The sequence below is a fragment of the Mustelus asterias genome, chromosome 1 (assembly GCF_964213995.1).
Source record: "Mustelus asterias chromosome 1, sMusAst1.hap1.1, whole genome shotgun sequence".
In the NCBI taxonomy this organism is placed as follows: domain Eukaryota; kingdom Metazoa; phylum Chordata; class Chondrichthyes; order Carcharhiniformes; family Triakidae; genus Mustelus; species Mustelus asterias.
In genome coordinates, this window is record NC_135801.1 from 176693164 (window position 1) to 176718849 (window position 25686).

The following is a 25686-nucleotide window of genomic DNA, read 5'->3' on the forward strand; positions in this document are numbered from 1 at the left end:
TTGGGCCAAATGCCTGTTCCTGTACTGTAAATTCAATGTAATTTTGTTTATGTCTAACCCTAAACAACCAGACACTCAGCCGAATGGATCCAGCACACTAAAGAAAATCTCACACTTGTCCAACAAGTTTTAACTTTAACCACATTGCTGAGTGATAACATTGTTGTGTGCGGCTCTTTAATTGATCACTTCAAATTACTCCTCTTACTATCACTACCCGTGACATGCTTGTAACCACCAGTATCACCTTAATGGGATACAAATTCTGAATGCCGTTCTGGACACAATCCAAATTCTCTAAGTGTACTGCTGTGCATTTTTCTAATTCATTCTCCAGAGGTAGACATCACTGGAAAGGCCAGAGTCTATATTGCCCATTCATAACTGCCCTTGTGAAGCTCATCATGGGGTCTCTCCTGATCCATGGCCATCCATGAGGGGGTTCCCACATTGCTGCGAGCCGGGGAATTCTCGGGTTTTCACCCTGTGATTTTCTACATTTCATGAAGATATGATGGAATAATTTCCACACACTCTCACAGTGGCACGAGCATAGTGTGGCATAGTGGTTAGCACTGCTGCCTCACAATGCCAGGGACTCAGGTTCAATTCCAGCCTCGGGTGACTGTCTGTTTGAGTTTGCACATCCTCCCCGTGTCTGCATGGGTTTCCTCCGGGTGCTCCGGTTTCCTCCCACAGTCCAAAGATGTGCGGGTTAGGTAGATTGGCCATGCTGTCAGGGGGACTAGCAGGGTAAATACGTGGGGTTAGGAGTATAGGGCCTGGGTGGATTGTGACTCGATGGGCCGAATGGCCTCCTTCTGCACTGCAAGGGTTCTATGATACTCATTATGTAAGTGACAGTGCCAATATCAGGTGGCGTGATGGTGCCGATATCAGGTGGAGTTAGAGAATCTGTCTTTAAGGGTGCAGCAAAACGGGCAAAAGGTAACACCTGATAATGTAAAGCTGTCTGAGGCTTTTCCATTTCTTCTTTCAAGGCTGTCTCATTGCATTGTAAACCCTCATTGTTCTGGATAGTGACAATAGCTGAAATCTTGTCATGTAAACAGAGCATTGCTGTTCCTTCTTCATAATGTAAACAGCATTTCTTGAACTAATTAAGGGAAGGTTTCATTGTATAAACTTTCCAAGTATAACCGTTTTTCAATTACAACTCTGGTTTTATCATCCTTGTTTTGACTTTTTATAAAATTAATTCTGTTACGGGTTGTTGGCATCGCTGGCCAGGCCAGCATTTATTGCCCTTGAAGGGCAACAGTACACCAATAGTCATTTGATTTCCAGAATGGCTCCTTTCCCCAGGCATAATGCTCTTCCCACTCTGGGCTATTTAGATGAGACCTACAGATGCACCATAGAAAGCATTCTCTCTGGTTGTATCACAGCTTGGTATGGCTCCTGCTCTGCCCAAGACCGCAAGGAACTACAAAGGGTCGTGAATGGAGCCCAGTCCATCACTCAAATCAACCTCCCATCCATCGACTCTGTCTACACTTCCCGCTGCCTCGAAAAAGCAGTCAGCATAATCAAGGACCCCATGCACCCTGGGCATTCTCTCTTCCACCTTCTTCCGTCAGGAAAAGATACAAAAGTTTGAGATCACGAACCAATCAACTCAAGAACAAATTCTTTCCTGCTGCCATCAGACTTTCGAATGGACCTACCTTGCACTAAATTGATCTTTCTCTATACCCTAGCTATGACTGTAACACTACATTCTGCACTCTCTCATTTCCTTCTCTATGAATGGTATGCTTTGTCTGTATAGCGTGCAAGAAACAATACTTTTCACTGTAAATACATGTGACAATAATAAATCAAATCAAATCAAATCCCAGTCTTGGCTCTGTGCTGAGATGGCTGGTCTCAGGCTGAGTGCTGGGCAGTGAACAAAGGTATAGGCACGGTCATTTAGCCCCCCCAACCCTTTTCCACCATTATTGAGATTATGGCTGATCTGTAGCCCAACAACATGTACCCATGGATTATCCCAAATTCCTTAATCCCTTTGGTTAACAAAAATTGATCTTTTAAAAGGGTGGCACAGTGGTCAGCACTGCTGCCTCACAGCGCCAGGGACTCGGGTTCAATTCCAACCTTGTGTGGTTGTCTGTGCAGAGTTTTCCGTGTCTGCATGGGTTTCCTCCAGATGCTCTGGTTTCTTCCCACAGTCCAAAGATGTGCAGGATAGGTTGATTGGTCACGATAAATTGCCCCTTCGTGTCCCAAGATGTGTCGGTTAGGAGGATTAACAGAGCAAATACATGGGGTTACAGGGATAGGATCTGGGTAAGATCCTCTTAACAGAGTCAGTGCAGACTCGATGGGCCAAATGGCCTGCTTCTGCACTGTAGGGATTCTATTCTATTCTAACAATGGATCTAGTGAGCTACAATTAGTTTTAGAGCATGAAGACTTGCTGAGGTGTTTAAAAAGAAAATCTTTCTGCCTCCTACTTCTGATTGCAATGCCCCGGGTTATGGAGACAGATTGGCGAATGTGGAGTTCAGCAGAGGACAGGAATAGGTTCCTCTCTAACAGAGCACTCAGCATCGAGGTTGACACATCGCCTTGTTTGCTAATTACTGTCAGCACACCCAATTAAAGGAAAAAGAAAGTACTCCCAAAGTAAACCGTAAAGAGTTGGTCGGGGTGGGTAGGGGAAGATTGTGGTGTTAGAGGAGGGCAATGGGCTGGTAAAACCTCAGTGTGGGCAATTCTAGGATTTGGAGAATGAGTGGAGTCACATCCTCATTGTCCTGTCTCTCTGGTGACCTACCCAATATTCTGGGCTGGTGTTATGGAGTTAATACTATTGCAGTTAGTACATAAACTGGAAAAAAAATCTTATTGTTGAACACACTTTCAAGGCCCCGGCGCTGTGTGATATGATTCTGCTTCGCTGCTGTGTCCTCATATAAATCATTTTGAATTCTTTACTTAAACAAGTTGTGTGCTTAAATTTTAGCCTTACTAAGACTTTTTATGAAACTATAAAGGTATCACTGCAATGCTCATCCTTGGCATTTTTCCACGGCGAGGCTCATCATCATCACAACTTTATAAGTCAGCTGCTTTATGTATATTGCACATAGGTACTTAAATGGGTGCATGATTGGAAAGCCTATGTGGTAGCTAAATGTTTTACTGTTATCACACCCCGATATTCCACTATAGAGTTGCCCTAAAATAGTAACATATTTCAAAAGGAAGGACTTTCTGTTTTGAGTGCTCATGTTAGAAGGTGCACAATTGCTCCTCAGTTTCGGGCCACCCATATGAAAACAAGGCCAGGGAAGGAGAGATTAGATGTGACCAAAGGTTTAGTCGATGCAAAATGCTTTGAAAACATTTTGAAGGATGAGGAAAGAGGCCAGAGATATTTGGGGAGGGAAATCTAGAGTATATCTCTATTACTTTATGACTTTATATAGAGGAGGGTCACAGATGGAGTGCGATGTGGAATTTAAACTTGACTTGTTGGGGGAAAGAGGGTGACTGAAGCGAGATGGGCAGGCAAGACTTGACAATGAACAAGACACTTGCGGCAGATTTTGTTCAAATTGGAATTCATGGAGATTTAAGACTAAGAGAATTGGAATAGTTGAGTCTGGAGGTGAGAAAGGCCTGAATAAGGTTTAAAGTCAGCCTTGAAAGAAGAGATGGTTCGGTATCGTCAAGGTACATTCCAACAATGGGTCAAAGATAGGATAAGCTCTGGATATTAAGAGATAGTAAGATCGAGCAGAGAAAGACCTTTCTGCCTTTTGACAGATATGACAGACATATTGCCAACCCAAATGAAGGTTCGAAGGATCAATCTGTAAGCTAACTTCCTTCATAATATCCTGTTCGTGAAAACCTTCAGATAAAAATATCCAAATATTTGGAAATATTTAGGAACCAGAAAAAATCAGTACGTTAAGCAAAACTCATGTATCTTTAATGGATCTTATCACCATTTGAATGACCTTTCAGGTAATCTCTGAATCTCATCTCTATTTCCAAACATGTATATTGTCTTTTAAACTCATTGATATTGTCATTGGATTCCCTGGTAGCCAAGTCCATAATCCCACAACTGACCCATTAGGTTCACCTGCCTTCGCTTTTTCTTTCTAACTTCCTAATTTTTGGCTTGTGCCCCTTGCTGTTTCAACATCTTTACCACAATTAGCAAATTGATGGGATTAATTTTTGACAATTCACTTTGTAATCTTGAATGGTTCCAATCGTTCCCTCTGAAAACCTCAACTTCCCCACACGAAAACAAGCCCAACTTCCTAATTCCAGGGTTCTCCAGTGCCCCCGTTTTCTGGAGCTCGCTCATCATTGGTCGCCAGTGTTGAGGTCTATGACGTTGCCCGCCCCACCACAGGTGGTTGCCTCCGATGGGACCAGAATATCCCTCTGACGGGAAGGGCCAGAAAATCCCTTGCTAAGATGCTGGAAATCTGCAATTATTGCTCCTGTCTGCTTGGGTGAATTTGAAAGATCCAGTGATTCTATTTGAAGAGGAGTAGTGGAACCCCAATGCCTTGGCCAACATTCCTCCCTCATTCAACATGGAGATTGATCAATCAATCACCAGAAAAACAAAACTGCAAGTAATGAAAATCTGAAAGGAAATCAGAAAGTGTGGGAAGAAGCAGGGAAAAGATCGGCTCTGTGGGCTTTTGTGTTGAACTCTGGGTCAGAATTAGTCATGCATTTGCTGTCCGTGGGATCTTGCTGTGTACAATTTGGCTAACGCATTTGTTTGCATGACAGTGACTATAACTGGCAAGAAATTTATTGTAAGAAGTCTCACAACACCGGGTTAAAGTCCAACAGATTTATTTGGAATCACGAGCTTTCGGAGCGCTGCTCCTTCATCAGGTGAGTGGGCCACTCACTGGTGTTGTGAGACTTCTTAACTGCGCCCACCCCAGTCTAACGCCAGCACCTCCACATTAAGAAATTCATTGATGGTGCAGCATTTCAGGAACTCCAGAGGACATGTTAAGGCACGATATAATTGCAAGTGCTTCCTTTCAAACAGACATGGCAATCGGATCCCCCCCGCCCCACTCAGAGCACCAACAATTATGCCCGCCACATATTGTGTTTCTTTTTTTTACATGAAGACATTGTCCCTTTAAGAGAAAGGCAAGTGCTGGAGTTGTATTTGATTTTTCACTTGGTGATAAAGGGCTGTTAGAGCACTGAGCAGAATCCATCTGAATGTAAGTGGGAGTGCCGGCTGCCCGCTGAGTCTGTTTACATAGTTGGTAGAGGAACAGTACTGCCAGTGCAAGTAGCCAGTCAAGCGCTGCTGACAGTTTTGACATGTGTGCTGCAGAATGTCCTTTAACCCCTCCCAGCTCCTGTGTGTGTGCGCGCGAGTACATATATCTTCCTGTATTGCAGTTTGCCACTTGTACAGTGACAAGGTTAGCAGCAGGCTGTGAGGAAACCCTCCCGTAGCAAGCTCCCCGAGCTCATTATGCTCCACAACAAGGGATGAATTCGGAAGCTGTACGGGCTTTTGCAAGCTTCCCAGGACGTTAATTTTCCAGTCAAAAGCTAAATGTACCAGAAGGAGACCGGAGGTATGATGTGTTTCTTTCTTCTGCAGTTTGTTTTATCTTGGACGCATTTGTTGCCCAAGAGCTGAATGTGCAGCCGACTATTGATAAGGGGGCTTATTTTCATTACCAGGCTCGAGAGCCTTAAAGATTTTGTCCGCTAAGATTTGCAGGAGCTCTGGTGTGCAGTAACTCTACAAATGCTGTATTTAATCTGTGGCTTGTGTGGGTTTTCAGCTGGCTAACCTCTGATAGATACATACAAAGAGGAGTAGGCCATTCAGTCCCTCGAACCCAGCACACAATTAGACCACAGCTAAATCTGCGTCCCGACACTTTATTTGCCCATCTTGATTCTATCACCCATAACACCCTCACAGAATCACAGAATTGTTGCAGCGCAGAAGAAAGCCTCTTGGCCCGTTGTGTCTGTGCCTCCTCTTTGAATAAACAATGCTCCGTCCGAGTGTCGATCCTTGCCTTCTCCCCATAGCCCTGCACATTCTTCCTTTTCTGATATTAAGATTCCCTTATAAGTGCCTCGATTGAACCTTCTTCCACCACACTCACCTTCCAGACCCTAACCACTCGCTGCATGAAGACGTTTTCCTCATATCTTCATTGTTTCTTTTCCCAATTGTCTTAAATCTGTGCCTTCTCATTCTCCATCCTTCCACCAATGGGAACAGTTTCTCCCTAACTACTCTGTCCAGACTCCTCGTGATTTCAGAACACATTAATCAAATCTCCTCTCAGCCCAGTCCCAGTTCTCTCCCTAAACCTCTCTGCCCCTCTACCACTCTTTAAAGTTTAAAAGTTTATTTTGTTAGTGTCACAAGTAGGCTTACATTAACACTGCAATGAAGTTACCGTGAAAATCCCCTAGTCGCCACACTCCGGCGCCTGTTCGGGTACACTGAGGGAGAACGTTAGTTGCGGAACAGTCCCAATTTCTCCAGTCTGTCTCCGTAACTGAAGTTCCTCATTCCTGGAACTATTCTCGTTAATGCTTCCTGCACCCTCTCCAATGCCACTATTTATCCCTCAACCAACCTTTATTAAAGAAAAGGTTATCTAGTTAATATCGCTTTGCTGTTTGTAGGAATTTGGCCTTCAACTGCTCTGGGACGTCCTGAGGTCAATAAGGTGACCAGTACAGATGATTATTTTCTTTCTGTTTCTCCTGTGACATTGTGAAGAGCAGCCCTGTTGCCCTGATTTTAAAGTTGGAGCCGGTGAAACTCCAACACTGTTGGGAATAAAAGGCGCCTAGTCGGGAAAATTCAGGGAACTGGCATGCAGGGATTGTTCTCCTATGACCTAAGCTGCAGCAGAACTGAGCGACTGACTTTATATAGCATCTTATCACGTCACTCAGATACATCAGCAAGAACCTCACATGCAGCGAATTCTATGAGGTGCAATGAGCGGCACTTTTCACTGAGGCTGTTTCCAGTCTCGCAGAATGTAACCTTTAATATTAACAATAATTTGTATTTATACTGTCTTCAATGTAATAAAATGTCTCCTGGCTTTTCACACAAGTGTTATGAAGCAAAGTTTGACTCTGAGCCAAGTAAGATATTCAGGCTGATGTCAAAACGCTTGATCAAGAAGTAGGTTTTATAAGAGGTACATGTTAAAAGGAGCACTGCTGCCTCACAATGTCAGGGACCCGGGTTCGATTCCTGGCTCAGGTCACTGTCTGTGCGGAGTCTGCATGTTCTCCCCGTGTAGAGCACTGCTGCCTCACAGCGCCAGGGACCCAGGTTTGATTCCCGGCTTGGATCACTGTCTGTGCGGAGTCTGCATGTTCTCCCCGTGTCTGAGTGGGTTTCCTCTGGGTAGTCTGGTTTCCTCCCACAGTCTGAAAGACGTGCTGGTTAGGTGCAATTGGCCATGCTAAATTCTCCCTCAGTGTACCCGAACAGGCGCCGGAGTGTGGCGACTCGGGGATTTTCACAGTGACTTCATTGCAGTGTTAATGTAAGCCTACTTGTGACACTAATAAAATAAACTTTTAAACTTCTGAGAGAGATAGAGAGATAGAGGGGTAGAGAGGTTTAGGGAGGGAATTCCAGAGCTTGGTTCACAAGACAAGAATTCTAATTGGAAACGGATAAAGAAGATGTTTCCTTTTGTGATGAAAGTCTGGTTTCAGTATGAGCTCATCGCTTGTATGGATGTTTAGGTACTGGATTTGGAATTATGGCCCTCAGGCTACTGCTCGCTCTCTGTTATTGTCTTTGGCACTGACATATTGGAAATTTCCATTGGTTGCTGAAGGTTTTACATTCTGCATGTTTCCCATTCTTTGATGCCTTGATGTGAACTCCAGTGGAGCATGGTGTGAACACACGGTAGTGCCAACAACAGCCCACGCTTTAGCCCTCTCCCGCTCGAACAGCCCCCAGTCTAGTGAACCAGTATTGATCTCTTTATTAGCACCACTTAAAGAAAAAAACATCATCTGGTCATCATTGTGCTGCTGTTTGTGAGATCTTGCTGTACGTAAGCTGGTTGATGTGGTACAATGGGATCTTTGCATCCACCTTGGAGGCCTTTGTTTAACATTTCATCCAAAGGTAAGGGTGTTAGAGTAGAGCCTTCCGTTTCTGTCTGCAGTAATACAAAAAACAAACTCATTCCAAGCCTTTCCACTTAGAGCTTACATATATTGGGGCAGTTGGTGTATGCTTTCGGATGATATGGAAATGGTGCAGAAAAGATTCACTGAAGTGCTTCCAGGGATAAGGTTCTTCCGTTATGTGGATAAATTGGAGAAGATGGGTTGTTCTCCTTGTGGAAGAGGAAATGGAGGGGAAATTTGACCAAGTGGGGCCCACGCCATGTGAGCAAAATGCCAGGTGAATCCTTGGGGGCGGGGGGGGGGAATTTTCCCATCCTGCCCACCATGGGAATCGTAGTGGGCGGGGGGCGGACTACTCAAAGGTCCATTGATCTCAGGTGGGATTTTCTGGCTTTGGGAAATTCCTGCCCTTGATCCGTTCCTACAGTGCATCTTGGAGATGGTGCACATTGTGGAGGGAGTGAATGGTCAATGGCCATTCTGACAAAAGGTCTTGACTTAAAGGTTGACGCTCTGTCTCTCTCTCTACAGACCTGCCAAGTAGTTCCAGCATTTTCTGGTTTTATTTTAGAGTTTCCAGCCTCTGCAGTATTTAGCTTTCGTGTTTGTGTGCAGTAGGCTGGTTTGGGGCAGGCAGACATGTGATGAGAACTTCTCGCCAACTCATTAGGCAGCCTTCATTCATAAGGAACAAGACCACTAGACAACTTGCCCTTGACATCACTGAAGCTCCTTGCTTCCAGAAGTAGAACAAAGCCAGTCTGACGAGAGACTTGCTTCCTATCTTCGAATGCACCAGATTCCCAAGCGAAACAGAGACAATTTGTTTCGAGTCAGTCAGACACTACAAAGAAAGGTCCCTCACCCAGCATCTTCTGGAAATTTGACTTTGATGCATTGGATGCAAGCCAAAAAAAGGAACAATGTCTTTACTTTGCCTTAAGAGTTACCAGTTCAACCTGTTTCTGAGTTGTTCGCTATGCAGTGACTTGGATAGGAATGAGATGGTGTGTATTTAAGTGACTACACAATGAAGAATTTTCTATAAGGCTATTGAGTAGCATTGAAAGCTCCATTGTTGTGGCAGCTCAGTCTCATTAACAGAAGCAGAAACTGCTGTAAACACTCAGCAGTATCACTGCAGAGCGAAACAAAGGCAGGAAACAAAGAGAGTACGAACAGTCTTTGTCAGAAATGGAAGCTCTTACAGATGAACAACAGTGGACAAGAAAGTGAATCAGAGACCAAAGCATTTCACAGTCGTGTGTTTGACACTGCGGCCGTGACATCTTTCAGCCATTTAGCTCCCCACCTCCCTTCCACTCCCCCTCCCTCCCACTCCCCCACAACTCTTCTTACTGTTTTTGAGACCTCGTAGTGCACAAGTTGACTGCCACGTTTCCAACGTTAACGCATCAACTGCACGTCCGAGTGCCACTGGCTGTAAAATGTTTTGGGAAATCCTGAGGTTATGTAAAGGCGCTACCTAAATGCACATCTTTGATGTCTTTAACAAACAAAATCCGGCAACCTCAGTCTTTTCAATTCTCCCAGAATCTGCAGCCTTTTCTCAGCTGCCGTCCTGTTTGTAGCACTCGCATCTCAGAGTCAGAATAGTTCAAGTCCCACTCCAGAAACAAATTGAACAACAGAATCCTGGCTGGCGCTGAGGGAGTGCTGCAATGCCACAAGTGGCATCATTCAGTTGAGATTGTAAACCAACGTGCCACCTGCCCCCTCAGATAGATGCAAGAGATCCTGCGATAATGTTTCAGGAAAAGAAGGAGAATTCTTCATGATACCCTGGCCAACATTCATCCCTCAACCCACATCACTAAAGACAGATCATTTGGCCATTTTCACATTGCCATTTGTGGGAGCTTGCCATGCACAAATTGACCACCATTTCCTACATGACCACAGTGACTGCAGGTCAGAAATGCCTCACGAGCAGTAAAATCACTTTGGGATGACCTGGGATTGTGAAAGGCACTATATAAATGCAGGGAATTCTGCTTCCCTTTGTGTGAATTCCCACTTCTGTATGTCCTCGCTCGCAGGTTTTAAGAGCCTCCTGGTTTTGAATTCCTTGAGCAAGGGAGATGGTTCCTGGGTATCTGCCAGGTTGAATCCTGTTTATATTTTAAACGCTGCAGGATCTGCAACATGAGCTGGTTATCTAAGACCATAAGGTATAGGAGCAGAATCAGGCCATTCGGCCCATCGAGTCTGCTCCGCCATTCAATCATGACTGATGCCTAACTGTCAAAAGAGCCATTTTCTATCAGTAATTAGTCAGCAAGGACCATAGTGATTTGAGTACAGCTTCTGTGTCTTCTTTATATTTCCACTAGCCTTTCCCCATTTTGATTTGATTCATTATTGTCACATGTATTGAGATACAGTGAAAAGTATTGTTTCTTGTGCGTTGTACAGACAAAGCATACTGTTCCTAAAGCACACCGGGGAGAAGGAAAAGAGAGGGTGCAGAATATAGTGCTACAGTCATAGCAGCGGAGATGCTGCATATTTTCATACACTGGTACTGGCGCGTGTCCTTTCTTTCTGAGCTTTTGTGTTAAATGGTTGCACCCTTGCAACAAGTAGATACCTCAGCTTTGTACAGATCTCTATTTATATGCTGCGTAGTAGAGGATATTCCCAAGTGGATGGCTACAAAAATACTTCTGCTGCTGCTGCTCTTGTTTGGAGGATACTGGAAGGTCGCTGTGTAAGTTCTGCCAGTTAGGATAATATTAAGGCTGGGATTTTCCGCTCCCCGTTTGTATTGGGCAGCTTTGATTTTGATTTGATTTATTAGTGTCACATGTATTAATATATAGTGAAAAGTATTGTTTCTTGTGCTCTATACAGACAAAGCATACCGTTCATAGAGAAGGAAAGGAGAGGGTACAGAATGTAGTGTGACAGACATAGGGTGTAGAGAAAGATCAACTTAGTGCGAGGTAGGTCCATTCAAAAGTCTGATGGCAGCAGGGAAGAAGCTGTTCTTGAGTCGGTTGGTACGTGACCTCAGACTTTTTCCCAATGGAAGAAGGTGGAAGAGAGAATATCCGGGGTGGGTGGGGTACTTGATTATGTGGTATATATGGATTTTAGTAAGGCGTTTGATAAGGTTCACCATGGTAGGCTTCTGCAGAAAATGCAGATGTATGGGATTGGGGGTGATCTAGGAAATTGGATCAGGAATTGGCTAGCGGATAGGAAACAGAGGGTGGTGGTTGATAGTAAATATTCATCATGGAGTGCGGTTACAAGTGGTGTACCTCAGGGATCTGTTTTGGGGCCACTGCTGTTTGTAATATTTATTAATGATCTGGATGAGGGTATAGTTGGGTGGATTAGCAAATTTGCTGATGACACCAAAGTCGGTGGTGTGGTAGACAGTGAGGAAGGGTGTCGTAGTTTGCAGGAAGACTTAGACAGGTTGCAAAGTTGGGCCGAGAGGTGGCGGATGGAGTTTAATGCGGAGAAGTGTGAGGTAATTCACTTTGGTAGGAATAACAGATGTGTTGAGTATAGGGCTAACGGGAGGACTTTGAATAGTGTGGAGGAGCAGAGGGATCTAGGTGTATGTGTGCATAGATCCCTGAAAGTTGGGAATCAAGTAGATAAGGTTGTTAAGAAGGCATATGGTGTCTTGGCGTTTATTGGTAGGGGGATTGAATTTAGGAGTCGTAGCGTTATGTTGCAACTGTACACAACTCTGGTGCGGCCGCACTTGGAGTACTGTGTGCAGTTCTGGTCCCCACATTACAGGAAGGATGTGGAGGTTTTGGAGAGGGTGCAGAGGAGGTTTACCAGGATGTTGCCTGGTATGGAGGGGAGATCCTATGAGGAGAGGCTGAGGGATTTGGGATTGTTTTCGCTGGAAAGGCGGCGGCTAAGAGGGGATCTTATTGAAACATATAAGATGATTAGAGGTTTAGATAGGGTGGATAGTGATAGCCTTTTTCCTCTGATGGAGAAATCCAGCACGAGGGGGCATGGCTTTAAATTGAGGGGGGGTAGTTATAGAACCGATGTCAGGGGTAGGTTCTTTACCCAGAGGGTGGTGAGGGATTGGAATGCCCTGCCAGCATCAGTAGTAAATGCGCCTAGTTTGGGGGCGTTTAAGAGATCCGTAGATAGGTTCATGGACGAAAAGAAATTGGTTTAGGTTGGAGGGTCACAGTTTTTTTTTTAACTGGTCGGTGCAACATCGTGGGCCGAAGGGCCTGTTCTGCGCTGTAATGTTCTATGTTCTATGTTCTATGTTGGCTGCTTTGTCGAGGCAGTGGGAAGTGTAGACAGGGTCAATGGATGGGAGGCTGGTTTGCGTGATGGATTGGGCTTCATTCACGATCTTTTGTAGTTTCTTGCGGTCTTGTGCAGAGCAGGAGCCATACCAAGCTGTGATACAACCAGAAAGAATGCTTTCTATGGTGCATTTGTAAAAGCTGGTATTTCAGCGACGGGAGCGGAAAATATCATGAGAAGACCAAGTCCTGTTTTAAAATTTAAAGTTTATTTATTAGTGTCACAAGGAGACTTGCATTAACACTGCAATGAAGTTACTGTGAAAATCCCCTCGTTGCCACACTCCGGCACCTGTTCGGGTACACTGAGGGAGGATTTAGCTTGGCAACAATGACGACGTTAAAGCGGAAAGCGATTGTCCCCTTTCCCCCGCCCCCATCAGAGACGAACTGTTTCCTGACTTTGAATGTCGGCATCCTCATTATAATAAATTAAAATATAATTATCAGATCCATATGCCGGAATCATCCCCAGAAAATCCATTCATGGCAGCGTGATGTCAGTATGGTGTGAAGCATGACTCATTTCAGAAGGGGGTAGTGCCAGCTTGCTGCCGGGGGGGGGGGTGCCAAGGGGTGTAACTGGTTGAAGATTGTTTCCTGCTCACCATGCACTGGATCAGCCAATAATCTGGTGGCACAGTGGTTAGCACTGCTGCTTTACAATGCCAGGGACCCGGGTTCGACTCCCGGCTTGGGTCACTGTCTGTGTGGAGTTTGCACGTTCTCCCCGTGTCTGCGTGGGTTTCCTCCGGGTGCTCCGGTTTCCTCCCACAGTCCAAAGATGTGCAGGCTGGTGAATTGGTCATGATAAATTATCCCTCAGTGTACCCAAACAGGCGCCGGACTGTGGTGACTGGGGGAATTTCACAGTAACTTCATTGCAGGGTTAATGTAAGCCTGCTTGTGACAAATAAATAAACTTTACTTTAATCCAGTGTCTGATTTGATGGCAGAATCAGAGGCTGCCCTTCCTTCAGTACGACCTGGATGTGATGGCCTTGCTGATATCGGAGAAAGTCCCAGCCAAATAGCTCATCGGGATTAGAACCATAGAATCCCTACAGTGCAGAAGGAGGCCATTCGGCCCATCGAGTCTGCACCGACTCTCTGAAACAGCATTTTACCCAGACCTTATCCCCGGAACCCCATGTATTTACCTTGTTAATTCCCATAACCTACACATCTTAGACACTAAAGGGCAATTTAGCATGGCCAATGCACCTAACCTGCACATCCCTGGACTGGAGGAAACCAGAGCACCTGGAGGAAACCCACACAGACACGGGGAGAATGTGCAAACTCCACACAATCACCTAAGACCGGGTTCCTGGCGTTGTGAAGCAGCAGTGCTAACCACTGTGCCATCTTGCCACCCATTACTACCAGAGCCAACCACAAACTGGCATTTGGATAAACAGATTAGAGGTTTGAATGCAGGGCTGAAAGAATGGAGTGAGAGATAGGGGTTTCAATTCTTGAGGCATTGGCATCAGCATTGGGGAAAGAGAGCTGATTTGTTTGGGTGGACTCATAGAAGAATAGAATCTCTACAGTACAGAAGGAGGCCATTTGGCCCATTGAGATTGTACTGACAACAATCCCACCCGTAACCCCACCTATTTAGGGTCAATTTAGCATGGTCAGTCAATCTAACCCGCACATCTTTGGACTGTGGGAGGAAACCGGAGCACCCGGAGGAAACCCACGCAGACACGGGGAGAATTTCCATGCCAGTGAGGAAGTACCAGTCTTATTTAATCTTTCCCAGATCGAGACCACGCCTGTGTAAAGAATCATTGGGCATGAATATAGGACACTGGAGCTTCAGTGTGCTGTATCATCCCTCTGGTGAGTTTTATGCTGGAAATAGCAGGAGGTATGGGCTAACAGCATGGAATGAGAATGGGCCATTTGATCCATCCGGGCCCATTCTTTCCACAGACGTCTACAATGTAACCTACCACAGAGCTCAGCCCTACGTATTTCATCTCTTGAGGGGAGGCTCGGTGAGCTCTCTCTCTGCCCCAATTATATCTCGTCCTGCATTAATCACCCTCGACTGGTTGCTTTTCTTGGCATGACATTGAATCCAGCAGTTCAGGAGTCATGTTGCACACAGCACTCAGTCATCTCCAGTTACCCTGATCCTTAGAACTCATTGGCCCATTTCCCGAGCCATATGGTCAGTCACTCAGCTCTCAGCTTCTTTAAGGGTGATAACCAGGCCGGCGTTAACTTTCATTTGGGAGCGTGTTTCATACACATGATGCTCTTTGGAGGCAAAAATCTCATGTTTCTCTGGAGTTGGGGGATTTATTATCTTAATTTCACCTGGATCCATAGTTATGGCAACAAGGCCTAGAATAGTGGATTTTTGGATCGGAGCAGAGATGGTGAATGGGAAATTTAACAATACCTTTCAAAATCATGAATGGTGCTACGATGACAAGTTGGTTAATTCCACTGTTCAACAAGGAACTTTAGAATCTTGGATTTCCCCCAAGCCCCCTGCCCGTGGCTTCAATAATCAGCAGGGTGGGGTGGAGAGCCCCAAACCTCTTTCATACTGGTGTGAATTTTCTGTGGGATCTTCCTATGCAGTACTCCATGGGGGATTGGGAAACCCGCTGGTGGCCAGTCTGAAACTGATTTGATAGTGAGGAGGATAGCTGTAGACTACAGGAGGATATCAATGGACTGAGCAGGAGAGCAGAGCAGTGGAATTTTACCCAGAAATGATTGAGGGAATGCACTTGGGGAGGGCTAACACGATGGCATGGTGGCACAGTGGTTAGCACTACTACCTCACAGCGCCAAGGACCCGGGTTCAATTCCCGGCTTGGGTCACTGTCTGTGCGATGTCTGCACCTTCTTCCTGTGTCTACGTGGGTTTCCTCCGGGTGCTCCAGTTTCCTCCCACAGTCCGAAAGACGTGCTGGTTGGGTACATTGGCCATGCTTAAATTCTCCCTCAGTGGACCCGAACAGGCGCCAGAGTGCGGCGACTAGGGGATTTTCACAGTAACTTCATTGCCGTGTTATTGGAAGCCTACTTGTGACACTAGTAAATAAACTCTAACAAGGCAATGGATTATAGTGGAGATTGACGAGGTGATAACTAGAGACTGGAATTGTATTTGATAAATTTAATTAAATGAATCAAGTAATATCAGTTCAAGAAGTTTGTCCGAAGTTTCTAGTTCACTGCTTTGTGTTTTAGAATCAGTACAATGAGCTTTGGAGCATGCCAGGTAATAGGCACTGGGGTGGGGCTTGTGAACTATATTTGTTTAAAGTCAAACAGAGCAATGTTAAGCTGTGGGAGGTGGAATAAACACTTGTTATTGGTGTGCAGAGAGTAAATTCAGTGGGGAGACTCGTACTGGAGAGACTGGGAAAATCTGACTGCCCACTGATGTCATTGCTCTTAAAGCAGATGCTTTGTAAAGTCCCACGGGAAATTTAAGACACAAAACCTTGATGTTTTATTCCACATTAACTTTGTGTCAAATACCCAGTGGAAAAGTTTCCATCAATCTGTTGACTGCTCTAATGTTTGTTGACGAATCTTTCAATTGTCAAGTGGATTTGAACAGTTTAGACTACACAACAGCAACAGTGTGCTTTGACACGACTGCCTTGTCACTCGAAAACAACTTTTAACTAATGAATTCTGTGTTCTGAATGTCAAGCTGAGTGTTCCACACCCCCACAGCACGCAAAGACATTTCTCCCAACTCAGAATTTCTTACCTTCAGGGTTTCAGCTGTGGCTCAATTGGCAGCAGCCTCATCTCTGAATCACACGGTTCTGGGTTCAAGTCCCACTCCAGGGCCTGCGCTGCTGAACAATGAGACAGGAAAGTGATGCCCCATTTGCCTGTTCGGGTAGATGCAAAAGATCCCCGGGAACAATTCCGAAGAGGAGCGGGAAAGTTATACCCGGAATCCTGGCCAATTTATCACTCGATCATAAAAGCTTAAGGAAATAACACATCAAATCTGCCCCGTCATTCAGTAATGGTTGTGGTGCATCTTTTCTTTATTCATTCGTGGGCCATGGGTGCCACTGGCTGGCCAGCATTTATTGCCCATCCCTAGTTGCCTGAGGGCAGTTGAGAGTAACCCACATTGTTGTGGCTCAAGTCACATGTAGGCCAGACCAGGTAAGGGCAGCAGATTTCCATCCCTAAAGGGAATTAATGAACCAGATGGAGTTTTCCAACAATTCGACAATGGTTTCAAGATCTTCAGTAGATTCTTATTTCCAGATTTAAAAAAAAATTGAATTCAAATTCCACCATTTGCCATGGCGGGATGCGAACCAGGGTCCCCCAAAACATTAGCTGAGTTTATGGATAAATAGCGATAATGCCACAAGGCCATCACCTCCCCTATGATCCTGGGACACCTTTGGGTAAAGTAATGCGCCCTTGTCGGAAAAACCCATCTGGTTCACTAATATCCTTCACAGAAGGAAATAAGAGCATAAGAACTAGGAGCAGGAGTAGGCCAGCTGACCCCTCGAGCCTGCTCCGCCATTCAATAAGATCATGGCTGATCTTTTTGTGGACTCAGCTCCACTTACCTGCCCGCTCACCATAACCCTTAATTCCTTTACTGTTCAAAACTTTATCTATCCTTGCCTTAAAAACATTCAATGAGGTCTGCCGTCCTTACCCGGTCTGGCTGACATGTGACTCCAGAGCCGCAGCAATGTGGTTGACTCTTAACTGCCCTCCAAGGGCGAGTAGGGTTGGGAAATAAATGCTCTCCAACCAGCAACGCCCATGTCCCACAAATGAATAAAAAAGAAAAAAATACCTAATGGGGTAGCTTACCTCACCAAAGGGTTGCCCTGGCTATCCAAACAAATTCACCAAGTTCAGATCTCCTCTTACTTATCCTAAGGTGCACACTCTGGATTTCACTTTCCTGGTCTACCTATCCAACGTATGTGCATGAACCCCGGCCTGTCTCTGCTCCCACTCCTGTGAAAATAGAAAGTGCCGTGCCCAGGGGCAGGGCTTAGAATTATCGGGCTCGTCCGCCATTTTTGCCATAACGGAGAGGTTCACCATCATGATGAAAATCTGGGCCTGGATCTGGTGCTCAGCCCTCCCGCCGCGCCCAGCATGTTGCTAAGCCCCGAGCAACAGGTGATCCCTAGTTAGTTCTCTTCAAGATCAAACTGTTATATCTCTCCCCTGTCCCAAGGTTAGCACTGCTGCCTCGCAGCGCCAGGGATCCGGGTTCCATTCCCGGCTTGGGTCACCGTCTGTGCGAAGTCTGCACGTTCTCCCCGTGTCAGCGTGGATTTCCTCCGGGTGCTCTGGTTTCCTCCCACAGTCCAAAAGACGTGCTGGCTAGGTGCATTGGCCGTGCTAAATTCTCCCTCCGTGTACCTGAACAGGTGCTGGAGTGTGGCGACTGGGGGATTTTCACAGTAACTTCATTGCAGTGTTAATGTAAGCCAACTGGTGACACTAATAAATAAACTTTAAACTTTAAAAAACGAGGGTGTGCATTCTGATTCCATTCAGGATAGGAGTAGGCCCCTTGAGCCTGTTGCACCATTTTAGTCAGATCTTGGCTGAACCCAACATAGAACATAGAACATTACAGCGCAGTACAGGCCCTTCAGCCCTCGATGTTGCGCCGACCAGTGGAACCAATCTAAAGCCCCTCTCTAATCTACACTATTCCAATATCATCCATATGTTTATCCAATAACCATTTGAATGCTCTTAATGTTGATGAGTCCACTACTGCTGCAGGCAGGGCATTCCACGCCCTTACTACTCTCTGAGTAAAGAACCTACCTCTAACATCTGTCCTATATCTCTCACCCCTCAATTTAAAGCTATGTCCCCTCGTGCTAGTCATCACCATCCGAGGAAAAAGGCTCTCACTGTCCACCCTATCTAATCCTCTGATCATCTTGTATGCCTCTATTAAGTCACCTCTTAACCTTCTTCTCTCTAACGAAAACAACCTCAAGCCCCTCAGCCTTTCCTCATACGATTTTCCCACCATACCAGGCAACATCCGGTAAATCTCCTCTGCATCCTTTCCAACACTTCCACATCTTTCGTTTAATGCGGCGACCAGAACTGTACGCAATACTCCAAGTGCGGCCGCACCAGAGTTTTGTACAGTTGCAGCATGACCTCCTGGCTCCGAAACTCAATCCCTCTACCAATAAAAGCTAACACACCGTACGCCTTCTTAACAACCCTATCAACCTGGGTGCCAACTTTCAGGGATCTATGCACATGGACACCCAGATCCCTCTGTTCATCCACGCTACCAAGTACTCTGTATTCCTGTTACTCCTTCCAAAGTGAAGCTTTACATTCCTGCCTTCGCTCCATGTACCTCGAACCCTTTACCAGAGAAACTATTGATCTTGGACAGGGAAAGCTCCACCTGAGCCAGAATCCGCCACAGCCTTGTTACAGGAAGAACGTTCCTAATTTTGACCACCCTTTGTGAGAAAGCATGATTCCTGCCTTCCTGCCAGGAATATAAAGAGGGAAAAGTGTTGGCGCCTTAAAGACAGTTGATTCCTGAGTATTGTTGACAGGGTGGGTGCTGAGAAGATGTTTAGCCTTGTGGGGGAGACTAGAACTATGGGGCACATTTTAAAACTAAGAGGTCTCCCATTTAAAACTGAGGTGAGGAGAATTTATTTCTCTCGAAGTGTCATTAGTCTGCAGCATTCTCTTTCCCAGAGAGCAGTGGAGGCTGGCTCATTGAATAGAGTAAGAAGTTTAACAACACCAGGTTAAAGTCCAACAGGTTTATTTGGTAGCAAAAGCCACACAAGCTTTCGGAGCCCCAAGCCCCTTCTTCAGGTGAGTGGGCTTGGGGCTCTGAAAGCTTGTGCGGCTTTTGCTACCAAATAAACCTGTTGGACTTTAACCTGGTGTTGTTAAACTTCTTACTGTGTTTACCCCAGTCCAACACCGGCATCTACACATCATTGAATAAATTCAAGCCTGGTTTAGATGGATTTTTTATCAGCAAGGGAGTCGAGGGTTATGGCAGTGAAGGGTTGGATGGCAGGAAAGTGCAACTAAAGTCACAACATAGGGTGGTGAATGTAGCCCAGTCCATCACACAAACCAGCCTCCCATCCACTGACTCTGTCTACACTTCCCACTGCCTCGGAAAGGCAGCCAGCGTAATCAAGGACCCCATGCACCCCGGGCACTCTCTCTTCCACCCTCTTCCGTCGGGAGAAAGATACAAAAGTCTGAGATCACGTATCAACCGACTCAAGGACAGCTGCTTCCCTGTTGCCATCAGACTTTTGAATGGACCTATCATATCTTTCTCCACACCCTCTCTGTAACTGCAACACTATATTCTTCAGCATCTCCTTTTCTTCTCCCTTGTATACTCTGAATGTGGTCTGCTTTGTCTGCATAGCACGCAAGAAACGATGCTTTTCACTGGGTAAAAGCAAATTACTGTGGATGCTGCCAGACCTGCTGAGATTTTCCAGCATTTTCTCTTTTGGTAATACTTTTCACTGTATCCCGATACATGTGACAATTATAAATCAAATCAAACAATCAGATCAGCCACGATCTTGTAGAATGGCTGAGCAGGCTTGAAGGGCCGAATGGCCTACTCCTGCTCTTTTGTTCTTGGTAGGACTCCCAGCTGTTAACACAGGGCTGGCCTATTGTGTGTCTGAGTGGCACAAGATGCAGTAGGCCTTCCCGGCGATGTGGGACTCTCGCCAGCCCTCCAGTCAGCGACCGAGACCACTGTCGCCTCCACAAGATTGTGCCTCTAGTGCTGAAGGGTACATCATGATGTAACCATATCCCTTCCCTCCCTTAAGATGTGAAGTTGGAACATTATCCTTGTGCTTCTAATCACAGCCATGACAAGCCAGGAAACAGCCGGTTCCTACCCCAGGTCTGAGTGAATCTATTCCGCTCTTTGTTAGTAACTCACTGCTTCGCTGTGTTGCCAGGGATAACAAAGGAGTCACTTTAGAGCCTAAACCTAATTTACAATGAAATCTGTAAAACCACTCATCCAATAGTTTTGCAGCTGCCCTGGTCTTCCTGTTTCTGTTTCCCAGCCGAGGACCCGACTACTTCAGGGCTAGGTCTGTGTGAAGAGCTTGCAGGAAAGACCATATCTGAAGCCTGGAGCCATGCTCTACATCAGCGGTTGCATTTGGAGTGAGGCAGTTCAAAGGAGAGGGTGGGTTAGCTCAGAGAGGACTTGAAGGTGAGCAGGAATCAGGAAAACTTACACCTTGGCCCGCCCGCATGAACAGAACGTGCAAAAATGGGATCTGCGTGGCCGGGAGGATGGGTGCAACCTGGAATTGGGCCAACTGACATGGGAGAGGAGTCGGAGGCTGCCCTCGAGGCTTGCCTCTGGATTACTGGGCTCTCAGCTGAGAATACATAATGAGGCTTGGCTGTTAACACACAGGATAGTCACTGGGAGGGAAAATTAGATAGGAACTGCTCATGGGAAAGGGTATTTTTTGCAAAAGATATATTTTATTCATAAAATATCTGAAAAAACATCACAGAGTATGCAATAATATTCTGATTTTCTATATAGAACATGTAGGTGTTTCAATACGTTCAGAAAACATGACAGACATTTCAAAATGGTCATTATGAATGGCACAATGGTATTTAAGTTGTCTGCATAGAACAAGTTGCATTCTGCAGTGCTTCAATATAATTGTGATACACGTAATCTGCACAATACATTCAATGTGAGTCATACAGTCCGAGGGGTTCCATACAATTTGATTTTGATCTAATTTATTATTGTCACATGTATTAACATACAGTGAAAAATATTGTTTCTTGCGCGCTATACAGACAAAGCATACCATTCATAGAGAAGGAAAGGAGAGAGTGCAGAATGTAGTGTGCCAGTCATAGCTACGGTGTGGAGAAAGATCAACTTAATGCAAGGTAAATCCATTCAAAAGTGTGACAGCAGCAGGAAGAAGCTGTTCTTGAGCCGGATGGTACGTGACCTCAGAATTTTGTATCTTTTTCCCAATGGAAGAAAGTGGAAGAGAGAATGTCCAGGGTGCGTGGGATCCTTAATTATGCTGGCTGCTGTGCCGAGGCAGCGGGAAGTGTAGACAGAGTCAATGGATGGGCGGCTGGTTTGCGTGATGGATTGGGCTACATTCGCAACCTTTTGTAGTTCCTTGCGGTTTGGGCTGAGAGGAGCCATACCAAGCTGTGATACAACTAGAAAGAATGCTTTCTATGGTGCATCTGGAAAAGTTGGTGAGAGTCGTAGCTGACATGCCAAATTTCCTTAGTCTTCTGAGAAAGTAGAGGCATTGGTGGGCTTTCTTAACTATAGTGTCGGCATGGAGGGACCAGGACAGGTTTTTGGTGATCTGGACACCTAAAAACTTGAAGCTCTCGACCCTTTCTACTTCGTCCCTGTTGATGTAGACAGGGGCATGTTCTCCTCTACGCTTCCTGAAGTCAATGACAATCTCCTTCGTTTTGTTGACATTGAGGGAGAGATTATTGTTGCCGCACTCGTTCACTAGATTCTCTGTCTCATTCCTGTACTCTCTCTCATAATTGTTTGAGATCCGACCCACTACGGTGGTGTCGTCAGCAAACTTGGAAATCGAGTTGGAGGGGAATTTGGCCACACAGTCATAGGTGTATAAGGAGTATAGTAGGGGGCTGAGAACACAGCCTTGTGGGCACCGGTGTCGAGTATGATTCCCCTCCCCTCAGTGCACTTTGGCTAAAAGGTATTCGACAGCGCGCTTTCCACTTTGTTCATGGGGAAGGGTTCTTTTTTTAATTTTTACTTCAATCTTAAATGTTAAAAGCCAATGCTCAGAGTAGACCGGGCTGAACCGAATCCATCTCCTTGCTTGCTCCAAAAACCAAATTCCAATGGAATCCAATTCATGGTCCCCACAAGAGAGACACACAAGATCCAAGCTGACAAGATGAAGGATTGCCACCTCATCATGGGCTTGATCAGACCACTGCATGGGCCGGGATTTTACCGGCACACCCACCCTGATTCTGGGAGTGGGCGAGGCTCGGAGAACGGCATTCTCCGCTGGCCTAGGGTGGGATTGTACGAACCTTGGGCGGACGTGCTGGTAAAATTCCACCCATGATCTTTGCCAGAATGCCAAGAAGCGCACTCCCTGCCCGGTGATCATGGCTTCAGTCCTGCCAGTCAGGGGAAGGAATTGGCATCCCCTCCCAGGTATGGCCTTTGGTATTGTTAAATTACCTGTTGTTCCTGTGACTGTGGCAATTGACCTGTTTATCTTCACCTTTCAGAGCCGCTGACTGATGTCGCTCCGTTGCCCCTGAGACAACATGGCAAAACTTCAAATGCTTTCAGCAACCAGTGAGCCCGGTTACCACGGCTGTGAGGCATACCCTGCGTTCTCCCCCCGATCCGCTGATCCAGGCTACTCCCAGGGCATTATGGGAAGTGTTGGCAGTGGAGTCGCCAACGAACAGGAATTTGCAATGAAAAGCGTGAACAGCAACAACCGACCGGGCCACACCCAGAACAGCAGTCGGCAGCACGATGGCCTGAGGAACGGGTACACTTCCCGAGAATTCCCCAAACGCTTCTCGACTGATGACAAATGCTTCAAGCCTGAGAAAATGTCTAATTCTTTATACATTAATGGGGACCATCGCACAGGCGACAGGACTAAAACTGATGTGACTAACAATAATGAGAGGAACATGCCTCCACAGTACAGAGAGCCAAGCAACCCCCCGAAGATTTTGCCCGTATCTGGCAAACTAGAACAGGTAATGATGCAGAGTGAGATCTGATGAGTGTGAGACAAAACAGTGTCACTCAAACAAAATATGCGGTCATCTATTGGAATAGATACGCCCCCACCCCAAAATGAAATAAGAATCACTGATCCAGTCAAGGAATTCTGGGTGGGATTTTATAGCCTCGCTCGGGCGAGATCAAAAACTCCACCTTGGCTCGCTCATTTTGAGAGAATGTGCCCACACAGGTGGGGTCTGTGTTTCGGAGAGGGGGTGGCTGGAATTGAGCCAACTGACCTTGGAAAAGTGTCAGAGTCCACCCTCCGTAGGGGCTTGCCTCTGAATTACTGCGCTCTCAGTTAAGAATACAGAATGCGACTTGGCTGAGAACCCAGAAATCTTGTTGTAACGCCTGAGGTCCAGCGAAAACGTGACTTGATTGACAGCTCTGACTTGCTGATCTTTGCTGTCAGTTTCACAATGTTTATTTACACAAGGCTAAGTGGTTTTGAGTCTGGTGGTTTCTGTTATTGATAAAAGTCTGGATGATGGATGCTTTATTGCTCTGTTGTGAAATAACCTTTTTAACATAGTGGAAAGTGCTGAATAAATGAAAGCTTTTTTTTTTACACACCCTACTGTCACTCTCTATAGAACAATACGCATGGAAGTGCCATAGCTTTACATAGGATGCATAAGAAGCCATGTTTGTGGATGGAGGGGCAAGGAGGGTAAGAGGGACCAGAGCGGGTGGATGGAGTGCTAAAGCTTGGCATAGGAACATGGGAAGGACCTTTGGAGCTTGCCTATTAAAAAGTCCCATCATGCCGACAAGGGGTCACAATTCCTCTGCGGGGCTGTGAACCTCGACTTTTCAAGACTTGGCCTGATTCCATTAAAATTACGGAGAAGAAGGTGACAGCTATCTCTGTAATGGTGCTGACCAGATCGGGACTGCTGGATGTGGGATTTTGACCCAATCCTGCCCACACCCTTTAAAGACACTTCCAACAAACAGGAGAGGGGGCTGTATCTGCTAGAAACTGCTCTCAAATCGGGCAGGATTTTCATCAAGTTGGGATGACTCCAGGATTCCCAACTCCTCTCCCACTGCATCACTACATTTTAAAAAATTTATTTATTAGTGTCACGAGTAGGCTTACAATCAACACTGCAGTGAAGTTACTGTGAAAGTCCCCCAGTCGCCACACTCCGGCGCCTGTTCGGGTACACTGAGGGAGAATTTAGCATGGCTAATGTATCTAACCAGCACGTATTTCAGACTGTGGGAAGAAACCGGAGCACCCGGAGGAAACCCACGCAGACACAGGAAGAACATGCAGACCCTGCACAGACTGATACATTTTGTATCCACAGAGCAAAAAATACATTTTTATTTTGATACACTCACTTCAGCAACAACAACATGGCACAGTGGCACAGTGGTTATTAGCACAGCTGCCTCATTGCGCCAGGGACCCGGGTTCCATTTCCTGCTTGGGCCATGATGTGGAGTCTGCACAATCTCCCTGTGTCTGCGTGGGTTTCCTCCGCTTGCTCCGGTTTCCTCCCACAGTCCAAAAGACGTGCTAAATTCTCGCTCAGTGTGCCCAAGCAGATGCCGGAGTGTGGCGGATTTTCACAGTGACTTCATTGCAGTGTTAATGTAAGCCTACTTGTGACACTAATAAATAACCTTGAAGCACACACACACATTGAACATCTTAAAGAAGGCAGAACATTTTGATAGCTTGCGTTTTGGATAACTGACTTTACTTCTCCACCGATTCAAACTGAATCAGGCCTGTGGTTATTCCAACTGAACAAACAGGCAGATTGGGCCTGATGGCTTCTTTCCTGTTCCTTTTCTATTTGTTTTGCTGTGTTTACTGCCAGCTGTTGTTGACAGTTAAATGAAGCCAAATCTGAATAAAGCCTCTATTTGTGTTGTATAAAACAGCAATTTCTAAGTTGTTGATGTGACAGCTGAAGGACTGGTTCAAACCTGTTTGCACATTGTTTTCACCATTAACAACGCCACCTGTGCTCGCTGTAAGATGTGCGAGACTCAATCTTCCTCAGTTGTATCTGCAGCGCTGTACACATCCCCACCTGCATCATAAATTACAAAAAAATCCCTCACTCCTGATCTGAGCTCTGACCAAGGGTCATCCAGACCCAAAACGTTGGCTCTATTCTCTCTCCACAGATGCTGTCAGACCTGCTGAGATTTTCCAGAATTTTCTGTTTTTCATAGAATCATAGAATCCCTACAATGCAGAAGGAGGCCATTCGGCCCATTGAGTCTGCACCGGCCACAATCCCACCCAGCCCCTATCTCCATACTAATCCCCCTGACACTAAGGGGCAATTTAGCATGGCTAATCAGCCTAACCTG

The 25686-nt window shown here is 45.9% G+C and overlaps 1 protein-coding gene across 5 annotated transcripts in view; it reads left to right on the top strand.

Moving 5' to 3' along the window:
• The window catches only part of LOC144500523 (leucine zipper putative tumor suppressor 3-like), a 235981-nt gene that overhangs the window by 185925 nt on the left and 24370 nt on the right, over positions 1-25686 (top strand). For 4 of the 5 annotated variants that reach the window (XM_078223586.1, XM_078223606.1, XM_078223614.1 and 1 more), the window contains one exon: positions 22830-23318. In XM_078223586.1, coding sequence (XP_078079712.1) covers positions 22869-23318 — 450 coding nt within the window. In that variant the 5' untranslated portion in view covers positions 22830-22868. Of the gene's footprint in view, positions 1-5446; positions 5616-22829; positions 23319-25686 lie in introns of those variants that run through there. The other variant, XM_078223578.1, reaches the window with a different exon arrangement.